Source organism: Lampris incognitus, chromosome 4 (genome assembly GCF_029633865.1).
Source record: "Lampris incognitus isolate fLamInc1 chromosome 4, fLamInc1.hap2, whole genome shotgun sequence".
NCBI classification, from domain to species: domain Eukaryota; kingdom Metazoa; phylum Chordata; class Actinopteri; order Lampriformes; family Lampridae; genus Lampris; species Lampris incognitus.
The window spans coordinates 23487022-23501648 of record NC_079214.1 but is presented as its reverse complement, the minus strand read 5'-3'; the positions used below and the strand labels follow the sequence as shown (position 1 = coordinate 23501648).

Here is a 14627-nt window from a genome sequence, read left to right as displayed (position 1 = left end):
ATGTAGTGTCTGGCTCACTCCAGTATTCTAGGTTTGAGGAAAATGTTTTTAAAGCAGTCTAATATTTGTAGCCTGCAATCAGAGATGCTCTCGAACAGTACTTTCTTGCCCTATTTGTTATTTCTGATCTCAACCAAGGTTCGCTGGCTGACAACTATTCAAAAAACATTTTAAAGTTTCTGAATGTTTACGAAACACTTAAACCTTTACTTTTTCATAGCTGCTGCCTTTTAAGGGAACTTATTCCCCTAATTCCCTTTAGGTGAAAGACTAAAACAGAAAATAGATCAAAAGCAGCTTTACTTGATTACCTTCTGCAATAAATTTCTTTTAAACTGCTCTGATTTGAATTAAACTCTTTGTTGACAAGTTCTCATTATGCATGTGGAACTTTGCTCTGATTGCGTGGTACAAAAAGGCTGTGAAAACACACTTTGCAGATATGTAAGACCAGTCACTAGAACATGCGAGCTGGCAATGATCAGAAGTGGATTTCCCTGCAGCCTTGTAGATCTGTTTTGGCATTCATCTATGTAATGGATGCCCATTCGCTGCCGAGGAGGCATGTTGATGCTGCAGAGTTCTTGTGCCTTAAACACCGTGTCCTAACTGAAACCGCCATGTAAGCAAACCACGTACCTATCAGCCGTGTGCTCGAGATCAGACTGGAGACGCTGCTCATCCATGTCACAGCGCTCGTCAACGGGAGTGACAGGAAGTAATTATGCCGCATTCGTTTATGCCCAGAGGTGGGAGGTCGGAAGTTGGGAACACGTCATTACCAACGTCCTTGCGTAAACATGGGACGCCCGCAATGCTGAGCACCAGAAGCTGCAGAGATATTTCAACCATATGGAAGAAGTCCTGAGTGGATTTCAATGACAGCTCGCTAGCAATGTTGTCATATTTTCGTCAACAATAGGCTAGAATCAAATACTTTTTTATATCATCATGGTTCAAAGTTTTCTTCTCATTATCGTTGCCAATGACCATTTTCAAGTTAGTGACCTTTTGATTAGTGATAGGTTAACCTTTTAAAACCGCTAATAACAACTAATATATAATTTTATATGTTTAACCAGCTATTGTATAGGGTATCTTTATTTATCTAAAAATATACCATGCTGAAAATCAAACTTAAAGGTGTTTTTAAAAGCATACAATCTCGTAAAGGTTAATATTATTTTGACAATTTGGGGGGGTTGGGGAGGGGAGCAGCTCAGGACGCCGCATCCAGGACGCGAACCCATGGCTGCCATACCGCAAGCAATTACGTTAACCAGTCGACTAAAGGGTCTGACCTTTTAGCCACGTGCTAACGTGTCTACTTACCCATACACGTTACACTAACCCCACCTTTGGGAAGCGTGCTTCAGCATATCAGCTCCCTCACGCCTCTGGGCAAATGCGTTTCCGATGACCTCACGGTCTCACCATCCCACTTCTGACACCAATATAGCGAATTGAGGGGGGCAGCCCAGGAACCACCACAGCCGGGACACGAACCTGTATCTCCTGCACCGCGGGCGACAACGTTAGCCAGTCGACTAAAGGGTCTGACCCGTTAGCCAAGGGCTAACATGTCTACTTATCCATGCACATTACATTATTTTACCATTGACACTGTGGGCAGCCACGTTGATGTGACGTCATATAATTCCATGTCATGAACTGGGGGTTGAGAAAAGCAACCCAAGTTCACGACTAGAAACTCCGAGCTCACGTGCCGTTTCGTTTTATTTGATTTTTCCTAGTGGGAACTAGGAAATTCCGACCTCCGAGTTATAATCGAATGCAGCAATAGAAATAAGGTGTCCGCCAAAAGTTCAGCTCAAAATGGCTCACCGAGTTCCACAACGCTGTGTCGCTCGCAGCCAGTTAGAACATTCCAGTAGAAAATAAAGCAATCAAACTGATTTTGTCGCTGACGCCACGTCACATTCCTAGTGACGTGTGCCATGACGTGAGCGAGCGTCAGTGACAGGGCAACTTTTGTCGGACAGGGAGCGTCCGATGTGATGCGATAGTCTGACACTCGTGTCCAGTTAGAGCACGGTGTAACAAAGGCACAAAGATACTTCCTTTCTTACAAAGAATACTTACTCTCTAGTGTTCATGTGGCTGTAAAATGGGTGTTTTTATTTCTTAAATGTTTATAAAATGCACATGGAAAATTTTTATATACATCGCTTATAGAATAGAATACTCTTTGTTAGTAATTTTGTTTTCATATTGTAGCGAATGCAGGGCAGCCGGGAACCGCCACAGCCAGAACGCGAACCCAGGTTGACCCGGGTTCAAATATCAAACCAATATATCAACCAACATATCAAATCACTCTGACCTGAATTGTACTACACTGGTTTTCATAGAAATATTGAGTACTTCATTCAGGACCAGTCAAGTCAGCTTTCTTGACTAAAATTCAACTGACAGAAAGTGTACTCTGAGTGCTTTAGATCCCTCCTGAAACGTTCAGATGGCTGTAGCAAGTTGTGTTGTCATCAAGCCACAATGTTTCATGCCCTTTTCATTAACAAGGTATGGAAACAATTAGATGGGGGTGGGGCAAAGAAAAGCCAGTACATTCAACAGCTTTAAATGCTAATTACCTAATGGAGGATGAAAGAGTGGGCAACTGGCAGGGTTTCACATGAGCACACTCAAGCCCTGGTTGTTGCTACGCTCATTTCATCTGAATTCAGAAAGACCACCACCATTTTGTTTTCTTGAACACCTCAAACAATGCAGCCATCTTGTTCTGTGTGATACATCTGCAATTATCTCGATAGGGGCTTAACACTGTCTTTTCAACATGTACCTTGGGTTACCTTCTCTCTGCTGAATCCTTTTCCTTCACCTCCACTAACTGGAATTGCTTTGGGAAAAAAATTCCTCCCATTGACTACTTGGCTCATATTTTTTTCCCTTGTCTGAATGATCATTCGGTGGGGCGCTGTCAGAGCATTATGCTCCTGGCCCCTTCACTCATCACTACTGGCTGCTTGTAATTTCAATTGTATAGGAAGTTGAGCTACTGTTTCTCACATTATAAGTCACTTGAGCTGCTAGCTAAATGCCTAGAACATGAATGCAATGAAAATTAGCCCTTTTTTTTCTTTCTTTTTTTTACTTCAGCAACCAAAGACAAACACATTTTCAAAGCATTGTTTAAGTTTAAGAATCCATACAGGAACCTTTGCGTTGTTCTTCAGAAATTAATCTCGCTCTTTGACCTGTCAAGATGTAGAGATGTTCGTTCTTTTTTTTTTCTGTTGTTATAGCCTATTCACTACAGTGGGACAAATTGTTAGGAATACTGGCCATTTCTCTGGGTTGAATACAAAATAAAGTGCACAGTATTAGCTGAGGTAGATTATTATTTTTAGGGCTATTTTGCAGCAATGTAATAATGTCTACCTCAATTTCCTTTGTTGCAGCAAGTCATCCCTTTAGATTTTCATTTCACTCTGCCTGCCTTTTGTGTCTTATGTGATATTGTGTTTTCATTTGATTGACCTTTTATGGAAACATGGTGTCTGGCTCACTCCAACATTCTAGGTTTGAGAAAATATTGTTAAAGCACTCTCATATTTGTAGCCTGCAATCAGAGATGCTCTCAAACAGTACTTTCTGCCCTATTTGCTATTTCTGATCTCAACCAAGGTTCACTGGCTTACACCTATTCAAAAAACATTTAAAGTTTCTGAATGTTTACAAAACACTTAAACCTTTACTTTTTCATAGCTGCTGCCTTTTAAGGGAACTTATTCCCCTAATTCCCTTTAGGTGAAAGACTAAAACAGAAAATAGATCAAAAGCAGCTTTACTTGGTTACTCTCTGTGATAAGATTTTTTTTTAAACTGCTTTGATTTGAATTAAACTCTTTGTTGACAAGTTCTCATTATGCATGTGGAACTTACAAAAAGGCTGTGAAAACACACTTTGCAGATATGTAAGACCAGTCACTACATTTATCTAGAACAGTGTTTCCCAACCCAGTCCTCAAGGAACACCTATCTTGCAGATTTCTTTGCAACCCTGAATATGTACCTGTTTGTAGTTAATCAACCAATCAGCAATGAATTATGTCAGATGTTGCACACCTTGCATAATTAATTGCTGTGAGATGATTGGTTGAGTAAGTATAAGCAGGGCTACCTATGCAGGGTTACAATCAAAATTTGCAGGATAGGTGTTCCTTGAGGACTGGGTTGGGAAACACTGATCTAGAACATGCGAGCTGGCAGTGATCAGAAGTGGATACACCTGCAGCCTTGTAGATCTGTTTTAGCATCCATCTATGTAATGGATGCCCATTCCCAGCCGAGGAGGCATGTTGATGCTGCAGAGTTCCTGTGCCTTATAACACCGTGTCCTAACTGGGCACGAGTGTCACTATCTTTCTTGCATTGGACGCTGTCTGTCCACACGTACCTATCAGCTGTGCACTCGAGATCAGACTGGAGACACTCCTCGTCCATGACACAGCGTTCATCAACGAGGGCGACAGGAAGTAAATAGAAACAGGGCATCCAACAAAAGTTCAGGTGAAAATGGTGCGTTATGCTGCACACAGCGCTGCGTCGCTCGCGGCCAGTTAGGACATTCCAATCGAAAATAAAGCAATCAAACTGATTGTGTGGCTGACACTCGCTCACGTCCCATTCTGCCTGTTTTGTTAATTTCCTCAAATTTTGTTATTTTGTTTTCTTTTTGGATTTTTTTCTCCCCAATTGTATCCGGCCTATTACCCCGCTCTTATCAGCTGTCCCGGTTGCTGCTCCACCCTTTTTTCTTTCTTTTTTCCCCCGTATTTTTCCCTCTTTTTCTCCCCAATTGTACCCAGCCAATTACCCCACTCTTCTGAGCCATCCCGGTCACTGCTCCATCCCCTCTGCCGATCCAGGGAGGGTTGCAGACTACCACATGCCTCCTCCGATACATGTGGAGTCACCAGTCGCTTCTTTTCACCTGACAGTGAGGAGTTTCGCCAGGGGGACGTAGCGCATGGGAGGATCACTTTATTTCTCCCAGTCCCCCCCCCCCCCCGAAGAGGCACCCCAACCGACTAGAGGAGGCGCTAGTGCGGTGATCAGGACACATACCCACATCTGGCTTCCCACCAGCAGACACGACCAATTGGGTCTGTAGGGACGCCCGACCAAGCCAGAGGTAACACAGGGATTCAATCCAGCGATCCCCATGTTGGTAGGCAATGGAATAGACCACCATGTTTTCTAGTTGGTGTCCATAACAGCAACATGCAAGCCCAGTGGTTAGCACTGTTGCCTCATAGCAAGAAGGTGCTGGGTTTGAACCCCGAGTCATCTCAGGTCCTTTCTGTGAGGAGTTTGCACGTTCTCCCCATGTCTGCATGGGTTTCTCTGGGTGCTCAGGTTCTCCCACCATCAAAGACATATAAGTTAGGAGTTGATACTCCTGTCTGTGCCCCTGACCGAGACATGGTAAGAAGAACTTGAGTTGGTCCCCAGGCGCTGCACAGTGGCTGCCCACTGCCCCTAGCTACATTGCTGTCCACTGCTTCCTGTGTGTGTGTTAGGATGGGTTAAATGCAGAAAAGGAATTTCCTCATGGGGATTAATAAAGTACATCTATCTATCTACCCAGTAGCAGATTTAGGTATGGGTGGCATGGGGCCCCCGCACAAAAAAATATTGGAATGGTGACATTTGCACGATCAGTTTCAAGACCCCTGCTGGCATGTCGATGTACATAAACCAGGCAATGTGAGCCTATTCCTGAGCAAAATCATGGAGTAACTGCAGGCTCACTAGGCTATGTTCTGTAAGCACAATGAATTGCTGAGGGATGTATCAGTCATGCTGCACCTGCAGCCGCCTCCGTCTCTTGCGTCCCACCCCTAACTCTCACGAGCCAATGGTAGCCTGGCCTACTGACACCAATTTCGATTGTCTTCGAGAAAAAAAAAAGCCTGCCGTGTACACTTTTAAGGTAAGCTTTATTTGCTCTCTAGTCATTGTTTAAGTCGCTGATAATATGTGGTTACACACATTTCATGTGTGTGTGTGTTTGACACACATGAGAAAGTGGTGTATAGGAGAGATTTGCAGGGGCTGAAATTGGATTATTTGGAAAATAACTATAATGTGCTGTCGAATTTGGAACCAGGTTATTGGAGTTATTATGCAAGCCTGTTTGGTGAGTTATTTGTTTGCATCATGCATATTGTTGACACTTAGAGCACACTGGCGTTTGTGTGTTGTTACAGGTTTTTGCTTTGTGGTATATTGGCCTTTGTGTATGGTACATTGCAAATAGAGGGGCAGCATAATTGTTTTTCGCCTAGAGCGGCAGAAGTGTAAGCACTGGTCCTGTTTGCGACCATGACCTTGCTTGAGCTGTGGATGTTTATACATGAAAGGTGGACTGCTCTCAGAATTTATCTTACTTTTCCAGTGACTGTAGCCAAAGCAGAGAGGAGCTTTTCAAAGCTGAAGCTCATCAAATCCTACCTGAGGTCCGCCATGTTAAAGGAACACCTTAGTGGCCTTGCTGTCATCAGTATTAGCCATGCAATTGCTGCGCAAATTTCTTATGATGATGCAATTAATTACATTGCATCAAGGCACCTTGTTACGTTGTTTAGAAAGGTGCGATAGAAATAGTGTTTTTTTATTATTATTATAAGGAAGGCAAGAAAGGTCAGGCTTTAGATGGCAGTTGTGCAATTTAGTTTGTGTGTTTCTTGTTTGAAGTGCAATAGTGTAACAATCAGGGTCCCTTCTTTATAAGTGTGTTATTCTATTTGTGTAATATAGGATGTGTGCAATTTAGTTTTGTTTGTTTTTTTAGCAATAGGGTAATAGTGTAAAAATTTTATTCTTTTTTTATTTTTATTTATATACTACAATTTGTTTCTATTTGTCTTTGTTACTTCTTTTTGATGTTTATTTACCTTATATTTTTATTTTTATATAGTTAAATGTTATAATTATTTATTTGTGTTGTTCAAAATGCCTGAATAAAAATTACAGTTAGTGGAGAATGGTGATTTTTTTTTTGGCGGGGGGGGGGCATAAAATTTTTATTGGCTGGGGGGGTGCTGAATGGGGGGTTCGTTCAGGGTGCCATAGAAGCTAGAATCGCCCTTCTATCTCGATCTAGCTATTTGTCTATCTATCTATCTATCTATCTATCTATCTATCTATCTATCTAATTATACTGTTTTCAGTGCATTTTCATTTGTTTGCGACATAATTTTGTTTCAAATGAAACCCTTGATAAATTGCATCTAGCTGCTTTTCTTGTGGATCCTAATATGGGGACATTCAATGTGTGGAGCGAGATTACTTGGAATCAATCAGTGCTGGAAGCTGGAATCTCTCTTCACTTTACACACAATCTCCACTGAGCTGTAATGACTCAATGTTTACATCTTTTATCACTCACCTGTGTATTACAGTCAAGTCAACGTCGACTGTAATTTGAAACAAACATCTCTATCATGTCTCCCTAGCATGTCAGGAACTACACAGATGGTTTGCCGACGCTGTTGATTTCGCTTCGAAGCCCCTGAATTTGTCACAACCTTCAATGCTCCTTTGAGGGAGATGGAGAGGTTGTGAATAAAAGGGGGGAGAGGAGAAGCATGCTGTCATGAAAAGCTGCCACTTCCTGGCTGGCTTGATGCAATCACAAGCACTATCTGATAGCTCTGGAGGAAATTGGATGAGCTGAGAGCCATTGGCTGCCAGTGATGGAAAAGATGACTCCTTTGTCATGAAGTGTCAGTCAATTCCCTGCTCTCACCTTAGAGACCAATCAATAAAACAGAAAAAGAGAAGGGATCTTTCTCATGTCTAGGCTCCCATATGTTGTGAGCAGTTGTCAATTATATGGTGTGAAATACTGTTTCCTAGGCAAGAATGTAATACAGTGTGTTAAATGGCATCAAAACTGTCATTGTTGACACAAATTTAATCAACGTGCCATGACTTAGAAATTTTCTTAGTAATACATGGCAGTGCATTAGCAGATAATGGATGTACACACACAAGACTGGTAGGACAACAAGAGTATCCCAAAGTGACCAGGTTGTCATGGTTTTTGGTCATGGCTGTGTCAAATTTTGTGTCATCTATTCGACAAAGATGTCATGAAGCATGCTATAACTTGTATAATTTCATTGACAAACAAATTGCTTTCATTAACAAGCAAATTATATAAAGTAAAAGGCATCAAGCAGCAGAAAATTTGACTTGATGCATTGTTTACTGAAACCTTAAAAAAAACACCAAAAATTAAGAATATAAAGATAACGATGAAGGTGGTATGATTAAAAAAAAAAGTCAAAATTAATGTAAAGAATGTAATATAGCCACAAGCAGGAATTGCCAAGGTCCAAGAACCATGGCAACTGTAGATGTACTTACTACTGTCATTGCTGAAGATGTTGCATTAAGAAAACTATGATGTACTTAAAAGTTTCAACTCTTTAGGCCAGTCATTCCCAGAGACTGGGTCAGGATCCACAGGTGGGTTGCAGGAGAGTTTATTTGGGTCGCCAAATAAACATGCAGAATTTCTTCCAGTCTTTCAAGATTTATTTACGCAGTACACCTTTAAGCCACGCGAGGAACCTCATTGGTATTTATACCACACTCACGGTTTCCGCCAGAAATAGACTCAATGCTAAACCCAATATGTGCGTTGCGCTCCCGTCTTGCACACTGGACTGGAATGATATACTAAAAAGCAAGCAGGCCCACCTATCACATTAGCAAGGTGTAAGTAAACTCAATATGCACAACTGGATATTTGGAGTAGGCCTAAACAGATAATGGTCAGGGTGAGTAAATAGCACATAATGGGCCTAATTAAAATTGACATGGAATAGACCTAATGAATTGATTGTTGACTGTTCAAATTGATTGATTGATTTGATTGATTGATTGATATCAATAGCTCACACAAGCTTACTTGTTCTGCTAGGCATGAAAAACTTTCAACAAGAAGCATGTTTTTGGTAGTACTGAATGTTCGTTTTGTTCTGATAATTGTACTTATAACATTGAATTAATAAGAAAGGCTAGCATACATTTTTGCTTTACTGATGAGAGGGGGAAAAACAAGTGTTGTGTTAGGCTACATATCATTAAAAGTTAACGATTGATATAGCCAACCATTGGGCTCATCCAAAATCTGGACATTAGGTTTATGGAAGACAGTCCCTAGATGGATCACATTGAGTTTCATGTGAACTGGACAAACAACCTAGAAGGAGTAGCAAAAAAAATTTTTTGACAAAATTCAAAATGGCATAAAATCAAATTACATGTAAATTGGCCAAAACAGATGTCTGTGTGTTGACCCAAGGAATCCAATAGAGAAATAATTTTGTTTCAATTACTTAAGGTTCAGAAGTTATAGGCCAAAACATAATGTTGGTTGGTATAGCGCTACCATCTGGCCAGTTGGTATAGTTTTTATCGGCTGAGACTTTGAACCTCTGCCAAATTTGGTTGCTATAGCTCTTATAGGTCTTGAGATCCAGATACTTTTAGGGCAAATGAAGAAGAATCCTAAAAATCCCAACAAGGCTCCAGCACTTATGGTGCTTGAACAGCTAAATATCCATAGTGATGTAACATTGGTGTTATATGGCTATTGCAGTGCCAGACTCTGTGTGCTAGAATTGAGTGCAAATAGTTGACAAAAATAGGTTTACAAATAATAAATACAAATAAACATGTAATACACAGGAGGAATTTTAATATGTACACAGGAGGAATTTGACAAAAATACAACTGCAAGGAAATATGAAATAGTTACTCTACTATTATACAGTATTCACATAACATCGAGAAGGATAGTGTAATGCACCGAATGATTCTTAGCAGTGAAATTGTCATGATTGTCTGACTATTTCTGTGCAGAAAACAATGCTCTGACTGTTGTATGTCCCCCGTCTCCCACCCTGCAGTTTCCTGGTACCTGTGAGGAGTCGACTTCCCAATTTGTCTTCATCTGCACCAACCCCCAGGAGCTGGTTGTAAAATTCCCCATGAAAGGGAAGCACAAGATCTGTAAGTCTTATTTCTTTCATGTCAGAGGAAGGGGAGCTGATGAAATTAGCCTGAGCCATCTGAGGCTTGTTGTTTTTTTCCGAGCCTTCTTCTCTGCATTTGCATGCTGAAAAACATGCCTACATAAACGGACACACATGAAAAAATGATCTTGGTAGGGACAGATTCTGATTGAAATATTTAATGCAACAGAATACTCACAAAGCCACACGCATGTGCACACACGTACCATTGCACACACACACAGAGCATCCTCTCTCATACACATGTACAAATCCTCTCCAAGAGCAATCTGTAAAGATGGGATTTTGCTGTCAGGTTGCCTGGGGGACAAGCTTGGGCTGGATGTGCAGTGTTGTTGCTGTATTGTGTGATTTATAATAGGACCCAAACACATTTTCCCTCTGCTGCCATAGCCACTACTGCAAAACGATGTACCTGCAAGCTCTTTTGTTAATATTTCAAAACCCTCTAAAGACTTGAGGGGATTGTTTATGCAGCTGTGCCTCCCTCAGATCCTTCCAGATCGATAAAGAAAAAGGTTTGGAAAGAATCATGGTAAAATGCTGCAGGACCCATGCCTCTTTTATTTAAAAAAAAAAAAGGATAAGATGAGTTTGGCTTCTTCTTTTTTCAGTTGTTTCTAGTATTTTCCCCCTAGTTCAGAATGTGTTTAAGCATTGAGCCTAAAAGTGAAGTTTGTAATGAAATCCTTGTTAAAGACGTGCCTTGGATTCCAACCAATCTAAAGCAATGCACTCATTCAAAGAATCCACTGATCTTGGGTATATTATTCTGTTTTAATTGAACATTCCCCTCCGTATATGGTAACCCTTTCTTCTTTACGGGCTCCATTTTTCATAAAACAATTTTTAGATGCAAAGCAATTCATCAACCTGAAAAGTAACTCACTCACTCACACTCTCACTCACTCACTCACTCACTCGACTCACTCGACTCACTCACTCACTCACTCACTCACTCACTCACTCACTCACTCACTCAATCACTCAGACTCACTCACTTACACACTGTTAACTAGTCCATCACTGTGAGGATGGAAAGGTAAAGAAATAAAGAATCGTCAGCAAGACTAAAATTAAAATCTGTTCAGTGAGGCTTGAAAACATGAGGTGTGTACATCTGATCTCACTAAACATAAGTTTTATAGGCTGTGACCTTAAGTGCATGCAGTTTTGAACCTATTTTTGCAAGTCAAAAGACTTTCCTTTTGAACACTTGCGCCTTTATATGTATCTAACTTGACAAAAAAAATCAGTATATACTATTTAAGCAGATAACTGAAACAGATGTCTTTCCCTCTCTTGTTATGAGTGGCTGATGCATAGATGGCTTGCTCATCTTAGATTTACAATGGGAAAGTATTATAGGTAAATAAGAATCTTCCTTAGCAAGTAAAGCCCACAAGAGAGAGGCCATAATAAGCCAGACATGATGCATAAGGCTTTTATTTTTAGAGGAACAGAGTATTTCCTAAAAGAGCAGCAGTTGTTTATGTGGTTGTCTAGGATAGCCTGTTATTTAATTTTGTGCTTAAATATAACTGAACCATTTTCTTTGGGAAACCTAGGAAATTTAATGAATCCGTGATTTAATTAAAACTGACAAAAATATTTCAGAGACTCGTAATAATCTAACTACATTAACTCTGTTGACGATACACCAAGGTTGCTTACTCTTCAGCACACAACAGAAGGCTTTTATCCCCCCCCCCCCTTTTTCTCCCTAATTGTACTTGGCCAATTACCCCACTCTTCCGAGCTGTCCCAGTCGCTGCTCCACCCCCTCTGCCGATCCGGGGAGGTGCTGCAGACTACCACATGCTTCCTCCAATACATGTGGAGTCGCCAGCCGCTTCTTTTCACCTGGCAGTGAGGAGTTTCACCAGGGGGACGTAGCGCGTGGGAGGATCACGCTATTCCCCCCAGTTCCCCCTCCCCCCCGAACAGGCGCCCTGACCGACCAGTGGAGGCACTAGTACAGCGACCAGGACACATACCCACATCCAGCTTCCCACCCAGTCATGGGCCAATTGTGTCTGTAGGGACGTACGACCAAGCCGGTGGTCACACGGGGATTCGAACTGGCGATCCCCATGTTGGTAGGTAAAGGAAAAGACTGCCACGCCATCCGGACACCCAACTGAAGGCTTTTTGACATCCATACTTAACCCAACAGCAAATAACCTGCTGGGACTAGTTTGTCCATTCTCTCGAATAGTAAGCCTGACCGACAAGCCCCACAGAGACAGACGTATGGTTATCTTCTCCCCCCCCCTCTCTCTCCCTCTCTCTCTGTCTCTCTCGCTCTATCTCGCTCACTCTTTCTTCCCCTGCTCTGCCTCACTTCCCTGGGAATCTCACGGGTCAAAGCATTGGAGCTCTTCTCACTCAGGGAAGCTCAGCACAAGTGCTTTTCACTCCCAGATGGCTAACATTGACAAGATCCACTTTTCATTGGCCCTCCTTGGCATCTCAAGTTTTGTCAGGATGAGCACCAAAGAGGAACATACTCTCCTATTCTGTCCTGTCCATTTCAAATGAGCTCACGCTTTTCAGTGTATCTATTTTTAACCATTTTTACATGTTATTTTTTAATTAGGCACTGAAAGATTGACATTAATATGCTACGGCTTTATCATTACATAAAAATGCAGTGCATAGATGATAATCTTTAATATGGACCTATCTATGCATCTGAATAGAGTAAAGTAAGATTTGTCGAATAAGGTTGATTATGTCCTTATACAGTTTGAGCAATCATGCACTGAAAAATTATTCCCCTAAAAAGAGTTGGAGCCATTGTGAAACCAGCTGGTAACAAACCTGATCTCACACTAGGTTGTAGTTAGTGTATGGATAACATCCATTTGTAACACTTAAATACTTCTGGTGATAAGAGGATTTTTTTTAATTTAGCAAAGATAAACTAAAGAAGAAAATAAAGTTCATGAGCACATCAGTGATTGTAAGCAGACCTTCCAAAAAAAAGTTAAACCACCTGCCACTCAAGCCATCTCGCTGTTAGCTGTGGGGATGATATGCTGAGTTATGCTAGATGGAAACCCAGGTTGACCAGTCATTAGCCTGCGGAGGAGTCTGTGACATTTAGAATGGCATAAAGCCAGAGCTTACTCCCTGTAATAAGGGGCATGCATTGTGATTTATGAGCTGTGTGTGTGTCTGTGTGTGTGTGTTTGTGTGTGTATATATATATAAAACTGAAGGTCACCCTGGTTGTTGAAAGCTAACGGTCGTTTCAAGATAGTCCCACATATCCCACTCGCGCTCTCTGTCTTTCACTTTCTCGTGGTCTATCATTTCTTTTTAAAGCTCAAAGGACTCAGTGTGGGTTCTGTTTTTTTCACACAAGCAGTGTGCCATTTTACTTGTGATGGCGCTCTGCTGAAATTTATTCATCCCTTGATTTTAAAGCTGCTTACAGGAGTTTCCGTCCAATGGCAGTAGATGAAGCAGCATGCTGTTTTTGTTGACTGCGATTCCCAAAATTCCATTTCCTGTCACTTGAATGACCTAAGAAAACAATCCTGGATCATGGCTTCTAACACTGCACCTCTTACATTTTTTTATTTTGTGTATAACCAACAAACTCAAAGTAATTGCTTTAGATTTAAATAACGTAAATGTAACATATACATTAGATAAATGTGAGTCTTTAAATATGTAAAATACATCACTTCCTGTGCGCCAGTAAAGATTTTGTGGGAAACCAAGGGACGTGCCCAGCATTAGACAAATGGGTGTTATGACTCTCAGGAGGTCTAGGGGTAGAAGGAGGTATGTAACATAAATACAATTTAATATAGTATAGGAAAGGTTTTGAACGCGTTGGGTGTGAATAATTGAGACCAGACAAGATTAGAGGTGCAATCAAGCGGGTGTAAGGTGCAAGGGAAGTACTATTTACATATTCACATTGCCAATAACTACATAAGGACACAACTACATCACCAGGCCAAGGGACACGGATGTTACCAAACAATTCGGAAAAACCGTGTAACATTTTAGTTTTTTGTTTCTTTTCATTGGTGCTTGGGGGAAATTTTCAACCCCAATAGCAATTAAAAGGTAATATTTTACCATAAAAATATTATTTCAAGGGGGCGTCCAGGTAGCATAGCGGTCGATTCCGTTGCCTACCAACATGGGGATGGGGATCGCCAGTTTGTATCCCCGTGTTACCTCCAGCTTGGTCGGGCATCCCTACAGATACAATTAGCTGTGTCTGCAGGTGGGAAGTCAGATGTGGGTGTCCTAGTCGCTGCACTAGCGCCTCCTCTGGTTGGTCGGGGCGCCTGTTTGCGGGGGCATAGCGCGATCCTCCCACGTGCTACGTCTCGCAGGTGAAACTCCACTTTCAGGTGAAAAGAAGCGGCTGGCGACTCTACATGTATTGGAGAAAGCATGTGGTAGTCTGCAGCCCTCTCCGGATTGGCAGAGGGGGTGGATCAGTGACTGGGACGGCTTGGGAGAGTAGGGTAATTGGCTGGATACAATTGGGGAAAAAGGCGGGAG

The 14627-nt window shown here is 41.6% G+C and overlaps 1 protein-coding gene across 1 annotated transcript in view; it reads left to right on the top strand.

Annotated features, from left to right (window-relative positions):
• trip4 (thyroid hormone receptor interactor 4) overlaps nucleotides 1-14627 on the top strand; it is a 122844-nt gene that overhangs the window by 41502 nt on the left and 66715 nt on the right. Inside the window, exon 12 of the mRNA XM_056278888.1 lies at nucleotides 9969-10071. Coding sequence (XP_056134863.1) covers nucleotides 9969-10071 — 103 coding nt within the window. The remainder of the gene's footprint in view (nucleotides 1-9968; nucleotides 10072-14627) is intronic.